Source organism: Myotis nattereri, assembly GCF_964212035.1.
Source record: "Myotis nattereri genome assembly, chromosome: 2".
NCBI classification, from domain to species: Eukaryota; Metazoa; Chordata; class Mammalia; order Chiroptera; family Vespertilionidae; genus Myotis; species Myotis nattereri.
The window spans coordinates 33005172-33020949 of NC_138076.1; the positions used below are offsets into that span (position 1 = coordinate 33005172).

The 15778-nt window shown below is 37.8% G+C and overlaps 1 protein-coding gene across 1 annotated transcript; it reads right to left on the reverse strand.

Annotated features, from left to right (window-relative positions):
- Positions 1-13620: 13620 nt before the first annotated feature.
- On the reverse strand, positions 13621-14582 carry LOC308514720 (methylosome subunit pICln-like; the record flags this gene model as incomplete). Its single annotated transcript, XM_081084989.1, is given in 2 exon segments — positions 13621-14222; positions 14225-14582. Coding segments are annotated over 2 exon segments (711 nt in total). The 3' UTR covers positions 13621-13869.
- Positions 14583-15778: the final 1196 nt, after the last annotated feature.

A 15778-nucleotide genomic window follows, 5' to 3' on the forward strand; every position in this document is an offset into this window, starting at 1 on the left:
GAACAGGTGAGCTAAGAAGTCCCCTGGTGCAAAAATTAATTATAAAAAAGCCATAAAATCAGCTTCAGAAACTAATCAAGGTTCACATAAATCTGCACATATTCATGCTGAAGAAAATTAGATTGCCAGAGTTTGCAGTGGAATTAGAGATGTATGGACATAGAAGAAAAATCACTTAATCCAGTGTGAAAAAATAGGTAATTGATTCCTTTAAGTACACTAGTTGGTGTTGCTGTTTTATTTATTTGCCAAAACTACTTTTTTTAAAAAAATAAATCTTTATTGTTCAGATTATTACAGATGTTCCTCTTTTTTCCCCCATAGGTCCCCTCCACCCGGTTCCCACCCCACACCATGCCCTTAGCCCCCACCACTGTCCTCATCCATAGGTGTAAGATTTTTGTCCAGTCTCTTCCCGCACCCCTCACAATCCCTACCCCCCGGGAATTGTCAGTCCACTCCCTTTCTATGCCCCTGCTTCTATTATACTCACCGGTTTACTCTGTTAATCAGATTTTTTTTATTGACTTCATTTTTAGATTCACTTGATAGATATGTATTTGTTGTCACTTTGTTGTTCATAATTTTTACCTTTACCTTTTTCTTCTACTTCCTCTTCTTAAAGAATACCCTTCAGCATTTCATATAATCCTGGTTTGGTGGTGATGAACTCCTTTAGCTTTTTTCTTGTCTGTGAAGCTCTTTATCTGACCTTCAATTCTAAATGATAGCTTTGCTGGGTAGAGTAATCTTGGTTGTAGGTTCTTGGTATTCATCACTTTGAATATTTCTTGCCACTCCCTTCTGGCCTGCATAGTTTCTGTTGAGAAATTAGCTCACAGTCATATGGGTACTCCCTTGTAGGTAACTAATTGTTTTTCTCTTGCTGCTTTTAAGATTCTCTCTGTCTTTTGCCCTTGGCATTTTAATTATGATGTGTCTTGGTGTGATCCTCTTTGGATTCCTCTTATTTGGGGTTCTCTTTGCTTCTTGGACTTGTAAGTCTATTTCTTTCACCAGGTAGGGGAAGTTTTCTGTCATTATTTCTTCTAATAGGTTTTCAATATCTTGCTCTCTCTTCTTCTGGTACCCGCATAAATTGGATGTTGGTACGTTTGAAGTTGTCCCAGAGGCTTCATATTTTTGGATTCTTTTTTCTTTTCTGGATGGGTGTTTTTTGCTTCCTCATATTTCAAATCTTTGATTTGATTCTTGGGATACTCTAGTCTACTGTTTGATTTCTGTATATTAGTCTTTATTTCAGACTGTGTATGCCTAATTTCTGACTGGTCCTTTTCCATTCTTTGGCATTCTCATTAAGATCCTTGAAGGTCTCACTAAGTTCCTCTGAAGTCTCACTAAGTTTCTTGGAGGTTTGTAGAAGATTCTTGAGTAACCTTATAACTGTGGTTTTGAAGTCTATATCCAGTAGTTTGCTTTCCTCCATTTATTTCATTTGTGGCTTGTTTCTTTGTCTCAACATTTTGGCTGCTTCCCAATGTTGATAGAGTGGCTTTTTGTGGTAGATGTCCTATTGGGCCCAGTGGCTCAGCCTTCCCAATCACCTGAGGTGGACACTCTTGGTGCACCCCTTGTGGGCTGGGTGCACAGTCTTGTTGCAGTTAAGCCTTGATTGTTGTTGGTATCCCTGGGAGGATTTGACCTCCAGGCCAACTGGCTGTGAGGTCTGCTGTGTCTATAGTGGAAGAACTGCTGTGCTGGAGACACCCTTATGGGGCAGGAGTTGCTTCAGTGGGGCTTTGGTGCTCACTGAGTCTGCCTCTTGAGTGTCACTTATGGATGTGAGGAGTTGAAATCTGGTATCTGACCACTGGGTACACTGGCTCCTGGATCTCCAAGGAGGTGCAAAGTCAGCCACTGCCTGAATCCACCCAGCAGGAGCTACAGTGAAATCTGCAGATTTCTCCTCTTTGTTTGGGGTTTGGAAGTTTTGGAGCTCTCTGACCCAGCTGTAGTTTGTTATGTTAGGCTGTGAAAGGACAGGTGATTCATATACAAAAAAGCTGCTGTGCACAGCTTGGGTGGGGTTGTAAATTGGGTAGGGTGGGGTCTCAGGGAATCACCAGGGCAGAGCAAACAGCAAAGGCTGTTAGTCAGCCCTCTCCACATCCCTGAGTCAGAGTTCCCCACCCCCAGAGTAATAATGATCCCTGCGAGCAGCTCTGTGAGAAAGCCACTGTCGCTTTCCGACCTGATGCCAGGCAGTCCAGTTTCTCCCCGTAGGAGTCTGGGTCCCCAGAGTCTCACCGGAAACTGGATTTCAGAGCAGTTGGGAGCTTGTATCTCCCTTCTGATTGAAAGAAACAGAGCACCCAGTTGCCAGGCCATTTTGCACGCTTCCGTACCTCTGCTCTTGGCACCTCTGCATCTCCTACGCAGTCTTAATGCACTTTTTCTTTTCTTCTAGTTGTAGAACTTCCACTCAGCCAGCTTTCCCATGGTTCTGGATTACAGCCGTTTTGTCTTTTAGCTGTAGTTTTGTTGTGGTTGTGGGGGGCAACACATACAAGTGTATATCTTATGCCGCCATCTTGGTTCTCCCACCAAAACTACTTTTTATCAATTATCCCAGTTCCCATGAGCCAGGCTTTGCCCAGGGGCCACCTTTAGTATGAAATTGCTATACTTGTGGTGGGTATGGTAGTGACCCCTCCTCACTGGGGTGGCTGGTTCAGGAAACCCTAGCACACTGTTGGTGGGATTGTAAATTAGTGCAGTCAGTATGGCAAACAGTATGACGATTCCTCAAAAAATTGAAAATAGAGTTGCCATATGATCTAGCAATTTTCTTCTAGGTATTTATCCAAAGAAAAACATTCAAAAGATATGCATACCCACCCCTATGTTCATTGGAGCATTTTTAGTAATAGCCAAGATATAGAAGCAACCTAGATGTCCATCAATAAATGAGTGAATAAATAAGATGTGGTATATATACAATGGAATAATATGCAGCAATAAAAAGAATGAAATTTTACCATTTGGAACAACATGGATAAACCTAGAGCAGTGATGGCGAACCTATGACACGTGTGTCAGAGGTGACATGCAAACTCATTTTTTTGGTTGATTTTTTTTTTGTTAAATAGCATTTAGAGATATAAAATAAATATCAAAAATATAAATCTTTGTTTTACTATGGTTGCAAATATTAAAAAATTTCTATATGTGACACGGCACCAGAGTTAAGTTAGGGTTTTTCAAAATGCTGACACCCCAAGCTCAAAAGGTTCGCCATCACTGACCTGGAGGGTATTATGCTCAGTCAACTATGTCAGATAGAAAAAGATAAGTACTATATAACCTCTTATATGTAGAATCTAAAAAAAAAAGTAAATGAATAAACAAACCTCATAGATATAGAGAACAAAGTGATGGTTGCCAAAGGGGAAGTGGGTGGGAATAAACAAATTAAAAAAGAAAGAAAGGGTGTTATGGCTCTTCCCTTACATTTTCTATCACCACCATCACCTCCATTTATTAAAGAAAAAAAAGAAACTTGGTGAGGTTGGGAAAGGAACAATTGCTATCATTCAGCTGGACAATTCCCAAAGCCCTGAAGAACCAGAATGAAGAAACTTCTCTGACCACCAGGGTATTCAGCTTTCTTAAGTTCTGCTCTTGATCCAGGCTAGTAAATTCACAACAAAGACTAACTTTCTTTCTCTGAACACATTTCTTGGCAATTATTCAGGAATTTAAGTGTTTTATTATGTCACTTATATTAACCACTCTCCCTTCAAAACAGCTCAATGAATTAGAAACAATTATTATCCCCATTTCACCAACAAGGAAACAAAGGCACAAAAAAGTTGGTACCATGGCTGTTAAAATGAAGCCAGAATTTGTACTCCAATGGGTTGACTCCAAGATCCTCCCTCTCAGCAAAAATTTCTCCCATGCCTTGAAGTAGATATATCAGGGTATTAACAATGACCATTGCAATGGAATAATGTTTTTAAAAATTTTCTATATTTTGTTTATATGTACTTTTAAATGTTTATAAAGTTGAACAAGATCTAAATTTGTAATAAGAGAGGTTTATTTTTACCTCAGAATATAACAATAGTTATGAAGAATGTACATAGGCGTAATTATTTTAGAAAGCAATTTGGCACTAAGAATCTGGAACAAAAATAAGGCTTCCTATCTTAGGTAAAGTTGAATCCCAATTTAAAAAAAGGTGTAGTCTATATCAATTTAAAAACTAATAAGAGGATAGAATTATGAATAATTTTGAGGATTATAATTTTGCTTTCTGTGTATTTAATATGTACAAAATAATACATTAATATTAATTTAACCAAGGAAATTATTGTTTTTAAGGTTACATTACTTAGCTAGTATACCAGTGACTTCAGAATGTCAACCTTCTTATATAACAACAAAAATTCCAGTTTTCTTTCTTTCTTTTTTTGCCAACAATTGTATAGTTTATGTTTTGGTGTGAATCTCTCAATATTGGGGAGAATATAAAGACTTCTGGTTCATCATAGAATTTGCTGAAAAATAAAGGATGTGTATATTTTAGTTACTCAGCATAGAGTTTTAGGTAATAATGTTTAATTTTCCAAGAAAAATAAGTCACTAATGTTACCTGGCTTTCAATCAACATGATGAATATGCACAGTTCATATGATGATGTATTTAAATAAAAAAGGGCAGCTGGCATTTTTACCAGTTCTTGGTTATATATCTTCTGCATAGTACATTTTCAAAATTGTTTATAGCATTAGTCTTCAGAAAGGTCATATTTGATTGCTATTTTTTTGAACCTTTATGTTCCAGCTACATTAGTTTTTTTTCTCTTTTCTCATTTCATTTCAGACAAACTGGTCACTGATTGCTCCCTACAAAGCTAGAAACACTTGATTAGCAGGCATGCCTATTACTTGAACAAAGATAGAGTAAAAGCAAGTTTTATTTTTAGAACGTTAGAAACAGAAATCATGAAAATCTGAAAATGTTTTGTGTTTGAATTATTTGAAAAAATGAAACAATTAAAACTTTTGTGATTTTGATGGACTATCAGAAGTTCCAAAGATCTCTTCAGGGAACATTTTAATAAGCATTTGTAATTATTTGTGTTCTTGTACACACTGTTAACTAATATATATATATTCTTGAGGTTGCTGTCACACTAATGCAAACTAGCAAATGTTTTACTAGGTAAAGTCTGCAAGTAGGTTTTACAGGTAGTTTGTAAGTAGCATGAATTACCTACTCAATTCCAGTTTTGTTTTTAAAATAATACAAAAGTGATTTCTTTGGGAGTAAAACCAATACCTTTGTGTCCTTTACAGAATCCTCAATACATAAAGAGTCTCTGATGCCTGGTAGGCTGCCAGTAGGTAGACAGTGAATATAGGAAAATGGCACCACTTTAAAAAAACACAGTTTAGGCTACATCTACTGAATGTTATAATTTCTCAAAATGAGCAGAAAATGGAATTTTCTTGCTTTTATCAAGGCTTTTAGATTTATGAAAAGCCTGCCTAAAATATGTTTCCATGAAATTTCTGGATTTTGATAATTTGAGTTTTCATGTTCTATTTTTATATGTAAATGACGAATAAAAGAAATTTTAAATCATACACCTTTCTGATAGGTTAAATTAACATATAAACATACAACACCTATAGATGAATCATCTATATTTTTCAAACCAAGAATCAAGATTTAAAAGTAGCTGATCTGACATTTGTATGTTCTTTGTAGGAAAGCAAAGTATTTAAAACTGGGTTTACTTCTGAAACCCAGATTTTTTTCTGTCATACTTATAAGTGGTTTCTCTTTTGCATTTGCGTTATTACCTCATGTAAATTTAATGTTTTAGCAGAATAGTTAACAAAGTTTAGTTACGCAATGCCATATATGACATGCAGTTTAGACACCATCAGCTGCATGAGACAATTCAACACTCAGCAGCTGCAAAACAAGAACGTCAAAACAAAAAAAAAGTCCAAAGAATTTATTTAAGTTATTTTGGGACTAAACATTTTTAAAGGCAATCAACCAAAGGAGCTAAAAAACACCACCACCAAATAGATAATATGTATATGAACATGTTTTTGAGAAATTGAATTTATTAAACTCCCAGGACCTACCTCTTCTCCAACTTTAGAGCTTGGCTTAAGGTTTTTATTTTATTTTATTTTATTCGTTAAGTGGAAGTAATCTACTGATTTTATACTTTGTATATATGCACCTATGTATCTCAGGTGACCTAGTCTGTTTTATTGTTTGTTTTTGTTTTTAAAAATCTGTTCTTCTACTCTGAACTTCATGAATTAACTATTCACTTTATAGTCTATCTAAGCCATTACAGCCTCTTGCTCTAAATTATTTTTGTTATCTGACCCCACAATGTATAATATGTTATCCATTAACTGCATGTGGCTATTTACATTTACAACGTTTAAAATGAAATAAAAATCAGTTTTACTGTTGCACTAGCCACATTTCAAGTGCTCAATAGCCACATGAATGTAGGGCGATTGTATTAGTAATGCAAATACAGCATATTCCATCACCTCAGAAATTTCCTTTGAACAACTCTCCAAGAAATGAGTTGAAGACAGAGTAATGAGCCCGGCTGGTGTGGCTCGGTGGTTGAGCATTGATCTATGAACCAGAAGGTCATGGTTCGATTTCCCATCAGGGCATATGCCCTGGTTGTAGGCTTGATCCCCAGTAGGGGTCATGCAAGAGGCAGCCAGTCAAAGATTCTCTCACATCATTGGTGTTTCTCTCTCTCCCTCTCTCTTCCTCTCTGAAAAAAAAAAAAAAAAAAAGACAGAGTGATGAAAAATCAGCCATGTAGAAACTGGGAGAAGGATGAACCTGAAGCAATCCTACAACATTCCTCCCCATCCCAGGGGCACAAGAGAAACAGTAATTTTCGTGGTTCTAAAATAGAACTAAGTTAGTCATAGGGAGGTTGATAGAATTCCTGGGTTGCAGTGTGGCATGGAAATAGTAAATCATTCCCCTCTGCTCTGAATCTCCTCTGTGACTCAGAAAGGGTCACAGGTCTTCTAAGATCCTACAGGCAAAGCTGAATGATAAATGACCAAAGACTAAAAGAGGCCAATGGATAGCTCAACAGATGCAAACTGGCCATATGACATCAATATGTCTTGTGCTCGAATACGGTACCAACCTACCATCAGTGTAGATTCAATCTTTAGGGGTAAAAAAATGTTAATTCCCAATGAGAAAGATTACATTTACAACTTTATTTGTAGAACTATGGACTGAGTTTTATCACTTTATATGCTTAAGTCATCACTGGATTGAATATTTTATTTACAAATGAAAATTGATATTTTTCTGTGTGTCCTTTTGATTGTCTATATTCAGACTCCATGTTCTTTTAATTCTTCATTTGTTTGTTATCTTTTATCACTTTCAAAGGCATGGAGTCTTTAAAGAAGTGTTTAAATTTATCTTGGAACCATTTTTAGATCTTAAAATATCCTGATTGCTAATGTGATTTCTTGCTCTGTTTAAACAACAGCTGTGCACTTGTGTCCTTAATTTTCCTGTTGTATTTTAATGGTTTGACTATATCCTAAGAAAATGACAGTACTATTATTCCTGGATTAGGTTATTAATAGAAACACTTTTAAATATATATATTTTTTTATTGATTTCAGAGAGGAAGGGAGAGGGAGAGATAGAAACATCAATGATGAGAGAGAATCATTGATCAGCTGCCTCCCACACGCCCCCCACTGGGGATCGAGCCTGCAACCTATACATGTTCCCTGACTGGGAATCAAACCCATGACCTCCTAGTTCATAGGTCGATGCTCAAACTGTGAGCCCCACCTGTAAGTCATAGAAACACTTTTAACATGAAGATTTGAAAATGTTAATTTGGCATCAAGGTTCCTATATGCCTAAATATTAAAATTAGCAATTAAATGACCCATGCTACAGCCTCAACTCGTGTAAATAAGTGTACAGACACAACTCTCCAGAACAAGGAAATACAGACTTTTTTTGTTATTATAATTCTTCATGTATGCTTTGTTTTGGAATTATACAATGGATGCAGCCAACTTTGAATAACCCTGCTAATTTCTCTATTTCCAATGGGAGATACCATGAAGGAGTACCTAAAAGATTGCTTTTCACTCATAGGAGCTAAAACGAAGCAGGTTACAATCATAGCTAAAAATAATTGAGGACTTAGTAGTTACTAGATACTGTGAAAAGTATTTTCATGTATCAAAATACTTACTATTTGCATAAATAATTGTTTTTAATATTCTTTATTAATTCTGTCCTAAATGCACCCAGAAGGGTTTTAGATTATAGAGATTTCTTACTTCACATAGCAACCCACAATGTGGCTCCTCTGTGTCTCCTTGTTCTTATCCCTGAACCATGGTGGCAAAAGCCAGGGCAAATGTCCTACACATACAAAGTCTGTATTGTAAGCAAGGAGCAGAGGAAAATAAATGTGAACGGACTAGAATGAGAAAAGAAATCACTGTCTCCCTCTCCTCTTCATACTAAGTCTGCCTTAAAATGTCTTACTCCAACTCTTCAGATGTAAATAAACCCGAGAGAAATGATAAACCTGGAGTCCCCATGATCCTGGGCCTTCCCACCCCAACCCCACCTACCCAGAATATCAGTGTGTGTGACTCCAGAGTTAGTAAGACTCTGAAGTTCTCAGTTTATTCAGTACCAAATTGATTTCCTGAGGTTTGCTTTTAGCTCTGATCCACGTATCAGTAAAATTTACTTAGAAAGCTTTAACTATGCAGAAACATAAGCATCTTTTATTGCATAGCTACCCACACCCTGTGTAATTTTTCAAATGAGACAACTCAATTTAGAGAAGTTAACTTTCCCATGGTCAAATAAGTTACCTATAACACCAGGATTTCAACTCCACTTTTCAAGTTCAAACTGTTAAACATTACCTATCTTGCTTATCTCTTCATTGGATAAGTGAACAAATGCATAAAATGGCCATTCCTAACTGCCAGAAATCAACTTTTACTTCATATTTGCTTTAAAATATCTCGCATAATTATATAGAAAAGTGGTTAAAATTGACAAACTAGATGAATATCATTTATTCATTCCTGAGAACAAATTCAGGACTAGGGAGAAAAATGATTGAGGGCACATGGGAATCATTAGAAAGAGGAGAGAATCAAGTACAAAGTTTAGTAAATCTAGATAGGTGCAATATAGATAGAAAAAATGAATTTTCTGATTCTTCAAATGGGATACATAACCAAATAAACTGACATGCACTGGATGTCGCATAGCATAGTATTTATTTATTTATTTATTTAAAAATGAAAACTAGGACTTACTTATAACATCTAAGGATGTCTTATCTAATAAAAGAGAAACATGCAAATTGGCCGTACCTCTGCTACACCCACAAGCCACACCCACAAGCCAATCAGGAGCGAGTATGCAAATAAAACCAACAAAGATGGCGGCAGCCACAGAACTGGAGTGAACAGGAGGAGGCTTGGGTTGCCCCTGGTGATGGAGGAAGCCAAGCTTCCTGCCTGCCCTGGCTGGCTGTGGGCTCTGCTCAAGGCTACAAAGATTCAATTATAGAAGATAAATAAATCCCAGATACCTGCTTCCAGCTGCTGTGGCCTCTGCTCAAGGAGGGTCTGGGAACCTGGGATGCCTGGGGCCGTGGCCAGCTGGCAAACAGCCATCAGCCACTCACCCAGGCTGCCAGGCACCCCAGCGGGGACCCCACCCTGAAGGGGGTGTGGCCAGCCTGCAAAGAGCCCTCAGCCCCTCAGCCAGGCTGGCCAGGGAAAGCAGCAGGGACCCCCACCTGAAGGGGATGTGGCCATCCTGCAAACAGCCATCAGCTCCTCACCCAGGCTGGCCACACCCTCATGGGGTGAGGGTCCCCACTGGAGGCCTTGGCCAGACTGCAAACAGCCCGTAGCCCCTCACCAAGGCTGGGCAAGCACACCAGCAGGACGCCCCCCATCCTGAAGGGGGTGTGGCCAGCCTGAACATGGCCCTTAGCCCCTCACCCAGGCTGGCCAGGCACCCAAGTGGGGACCCCCACCCTGAAGGGGGTGTGGCCAGCCTGCTAACAGCCCTCAGCCCCCCACCCAGGCTGGCCAGGGCTGTTTCCCTTGAGAAAAGGATATTTAAACATTAAATATATAAGGTATTTACATTTATTATTCAATTTTTAAGCATCAATACTTTTCTTTATCTTAGAATAACTGATATTTATACTGAACAGTTATCTTAACATCTGGCCATTGGTGACAGGCTGGAATTATTTTTGCCTTTTTCAGTATAATTGTTTTCTGTAGATGTCAAAACATAGTGTGGAAGGAAGGTGAGGGTGAAAGGACTCCCCTCAGAGCCCTCGGTGGCTCATAAGAAAGCACCATTCTCACATCTTGCCACAGTACAATAATTTCTGGACAGGAAAGAGAATTTGTGATTTCAATATAATACTAAAGCTGTTATTACCTGTTATTACTCCTCAAATTTGAACATGAGAGTTTTAACCCAACTAGTAATCATGGATTGCTGTTGAGCACATTCAGCCTTATGGCGTCGGGGTTAGATATCAACAGTTCAGGATGGGAAATGATTTGCATTCAATGTCTACTAGATAAGACATGCATTCAAGCTCTACTAGATCTTAGGAGTAAGCCAGAAACAGTTCCCTTAAAGGAGTATAAAGTATATGCTCAAAAGGTGATAATTTTTCTCCAAACATTTAACGGTCTGTGCTGGTATGATCCTGTTGAAGTTTGCTAGAGGCAAGTTCATTTGCCATACACATTTCTGTTATCCTATATAATAAGAGAGGAATATGCTAATTAGCTGTTATGCCCTGAGGTGTAACAATCAAGCGTGTCACAACCAGATCATGGATCAGCAGGAGGGTGGGCCAGCGAGGTACAAGTGGGCTGCAGAGAGCTACAGGAGGGGGCAGGTCAACAAGCTATGAGGGGGGAGAAGGAGAAGGGGTGTCAGGGGAGCTACAGGAAGGCGGGGCATTGGGCAGAGAGCTACAGGAGAGCGGGGCAGTGGGCAGAGAGCTACAGGAGGGCGGCAGCAACCTACTGGCGCATGGATTCGTGCACAGGGCTACTAGTCATTGAATACTTGCGGTTTTTAAGACCCAAATATCAGAGAAGTCACCAGGCTAGGCCTGATGTAGAGCTTCTCTTGTTCTGTGCCTCACTTATAATAGCAAAATAATGGGATACATAGCCAACAGATCAGACCAACACCCTAAATACTATATGTTACCTCCAAAAATAAAAAGGACCCAGTAGAGCAGTGAGATGTTCTGTAGTGAACATTTTTACAGACTAGATAAGGCTGCTTCAGCAGGTCCTTCTAAAGTAGTAGAAAGATAAAAGTATTTTCAACATCAAAGGAGGGTTAAAGAATCTATATTGATTTGCTATGTTGATTAGAGAATGAGCAATAAAATAAAGCAAAGAAGGTCAGAATATAAGAATGCATAAAGACAAAAGTTAATGAGCTAGAAAATAGAGATTTAGAAAAATAATAAATTAATCTAAAAGTTGAGTTTTTCAAAAATTAATACACAAACATAAATTTCTATCTAAGAAAATATATAAAAAACTCAAATTTTGAAAAAGAATGTAAAAAGAGGTAAAAAGAATGGCAAAAGGAATAATTTAAGAGAATTATAATAGAATAATTTCTTAATCTGTTACTAATATGTTTTAATATGGGTGAAATATTTATTGGAAAAATATAATTTCCTAAAATGATTCCAGGAATGACAGGAAATATAAACAACCCAATTTAAATAAAACAAAAAGAAGAAACTTTCAATGTTTTACTTAAATACAAAGCCTCAGATTGCAAATGAACAGATGATGTTAAATAGTACTGTGCCAATGTTAAATAGTACACATTTAGTCTTTTCCTGATGTGTTTAGTATTCCTAACTGAATTTGATAATGTTGCTTTTGTTTTTTATTGTATTAAAACCTATCTGTCTATTTCAATTGTATCATTACACATTTTTACCAAGAACAGATTTTGAATCTTAAAATGCTATTCCAATATTAATGGAGATCTTTTATTTTTCATTTTAGATACATGAATGTGATGAATTATAGTAATACATTTGTTAATTTAAAAAAATCTTGCATTCTTGGATTCACTCCAATTTAGCCAATTTTATTATTCACTTAATGTGTTTATTAATTCTATTATGCTAACATTTAGGATGTTTATTTACTATATGTAAAGAAATTGGTTTGAAAATCTCTTTTTAGACTATTTTTTCATTTTAATTATTTTATTGTTATTTTTCCTCCAATAAGTTCATTTCATTCTCTTACATCTTTTGGAATAAAGCTGTCTACCTCACTTAAGCCTTGCTATATTAAAATACTTTATTGCATTAGGCTCACTCTCATCTAATCTTATTCCTACAAAAAGTTAATGCTATTTCTCCAAATCACATAGCTATTCATAGGATTTTATCTAAAACTTTCAACAAAAATAGTGCACCTAGGATTGTCTACAAGATTTGTAAGACCCAGTGCAAAATAAAATGTGGGCTCTTTGTTAAAAAAGTATTAGAAATTTTAATATGACAACAGCAGGGCATTATACTACACATGGGGTTCTATGAGTACAGGGTCCTGTGTGATTGTCCATGTCACACACCCATGAGGCCAGCTCTGGGGACCCTTCACATCTCTTTCAGAAAACCAAGGATGTAGAGTGATAAGGGACTTGGGAATTGTAACCTTCTTTCATAGAAACTTGAAATAAGGAAGTTATCTTAGGTCATATTTTCAAAAAGCCTGTCTTTGTTATATTTGGGGGGTGGGTGGGAGGTAGGGGTAGGGGTGATTTACAGCCTTCTACATCCAAGTTTGTTTTTAAATTTTTTTTCAATTGCAGTTGATATATAACATTATATTCACTTCAGGTATTCAACATTTAGTGATTAGATATTTACATAACTTACAAAGTAATCACCCCAATAAGTCTAATACCCAGCTGACACCATACATAAGTATTATAATACTATTTTTTTTTAACATAGAAAACCTAGATTTATTTGTTAAGCTATTACAAAGACAAAACAATTATCATGTGGAGTACTTTGAGGACTTCATCCCAATTTCATGTGTTCTGCTACAGAAACTGAATGAAGAGGCTACAAATTAAAGGATGTAACATAACCTAAGAAGCTATAATAGAACAGACTGGTGAAACATGGTGAAAGGAGCAAAAGCTAGTCAGAAGCAGCACTTGTGTTAGTATGTGTGGCTGGGATGTTTCCAAAAAGGCTCTCTAGAGATGCCTGAATGAATTAATCTGGGTCCCAATAGTAAAAAGATCCTTACCCCTGTGGAGAACGAGCAGAGCCCTGATTCATCTGAGATCTCAGTCTTTCTTTTTTAAGGGTAAGGGTGTCCTTAGGCCCTAAAGGGGTCTATCTTAGATTCAGCCTCTCTTCCATCCCCTAAGTGCCCATGCATTTTCACCACATACCCCTGCTAGGTTACGGAAGATACATACACTGAAGGCAGGAATTATAGGCCTACTCAGAAGGTACCTAAACACAGAAAATTTGGGGATAAAAGATAAACTACAAATACCCTCTTGGTTAAGTAAATTCACCTTGGTTAATAAAGGTCATAGTTTCTTCTGCTGGTGACAACTTGTTGTCTCATACAGTCTGTCTCAAGAAAGAACTGGTTCAGGAAGTTTTGGAGAAGGAAAAATATTTTCATCAACACCCACTCCACAGAGGAAAAGGCACCAAGTTCTCTCCCACAGTTATGAGCAGAATCCCAAAGCAACATAAAATCATTTTCAGTGATCAACATCTGCATCCTCACACTGTCCAGCAACTGTGGGTGTAGTGTCTACCTCCATCCCATCTTCATAATCTCTTATTGAATCTTCTGTCCGGACCCCAGCCATGTTATACTGGCTGCTCACAGACTGAGAAAGCATTCCTTCTAATCTCTCCAATGTGGCCTGGCCTTCAGCCGTTAAATGGGATAATCCTTCTTCATAGGTGTAAAATGTAGGGATGTCCCCCTGCCCTTGTTCATGTGCTTCCACATCATATTCTTCTCCATCGTAATCATCTGAATCTTCACCCTCAGGATCTGGATGCAAAACCTGGCATTCACATATTGCAGTGAACATTGCCTCCAAGCTGATTTATCACTAGGCACAAATCTAAATTCAGCAATAGGTTCAACATCATCATCACTGTCTTCCTCTTCTTCATCAGTAACAGATTCTTTTGATTCTTCTTCAAATTTGGCATTCACCATAACATATAAATGCTCTCGTGGATAGGCATTTAGGTCCCTGGACACTGCATGCAAACTAATGGTGGGGTATTCCAGTGAGAATCCCAATCCAGAGCCATCCAACCAAGACAGGCGGCTCTCAGCGATGTAAAGAGTGCCGGTGCCCAGGCCCTTCCCGTTCAGCACCGCCTCGGTATCGGGCTGCTGCTGCTGGAGCCCCTCAGCCGACCCGGGTGGCGGGAAACTCTTGAGGAAGCTCATGGCGGTAGTGATGGCCAAGATGCAGACCGAGAGGGAGCTGAAGCGCAGGGAGCTATAATACTATTGGCTATATTCCCTATGCTGTACTTTATATCCCTGTGATTATTTTTTATAAGGTTATGAGAAGTAAATTTCCTATAGCCTTCCCCTCCTTTCTGCCCCTGAAAAACCTAATTTTGGTTGCCAAGTATGTCCTCCCCATGTTCAATAGCTACTTTTTAAAAATTTATTTTCGTTTTTATTGATTTCAGAGAGGGAGAGAGAGAGAAATATCAATGGTGAGAGAGAATCATTGATCCGCTGCCTCCTGCATGCCCCCTAATGGGGATCGAGCTCACAACCCAGGCATGTGCCCTTGGCTGGAATTGAACCTGGGACCCTTCAGTCCACAGGCCAAAGCTTTATCCATTGAGCCAAACCAGCGTGAGCACTACTCTGTTCTTGATGCTGCATTAACTTAGAAGATATTTATATTCTCTTCTTCACTTGTGTTGTGTATACTATTAATCATTAAATTATTTTCATACCATATGGATCTCAGTTTCCATTGGAGAGATTTGTTTAAAAATGATCACATATCTGTTCTGAAGAACTAAGTAGTGTAACAACACCAATTCTGGCCTCTTTGAGTTACTGCTACGCACATCAACAGTTAAAGCCAGCAAATGTAAAAAGATAGGTATGAGGGTTTTCAGGGCAAGCTTAATAACAGCTTTTAACTCATGAGCTACAGAATGAAAGCCACTTCACAAATGGCAAAATTAGATTGTTTATTTCAGCAAAAATGGCTGGTCCTGACAGGCATTTTACAAGGAATATGGTGGTTTATTACCAGTGAGCACGTTTTTATTTTATTTTATTAACTAAGTTCTGCTTCCTACTTATTATGCAGAACCAGGACATAAATGTTCACCATTCAGCCTCTGAGGACTGAAAGTCAAGATTTATGTCAGTAAATAACATTTACTTTAAAGCACTTCATTTAACAATTTTACGCCCTCTGAATAAACTAAGCCCTCATTTTGCTTTAAGTGGTGTGAGGACATTTTGTCCTTGATGAATTGTTGTCATGTGGGTTCTAAAATAATTTTAAGGCACTAAACATATGAAACTGCCTATAAGAAATAACTAGCAATTACTCTGTTATTGCAAAGTCTGGAGAATTTTTGGTATAAACCCACTAAATCCTCTCTCTA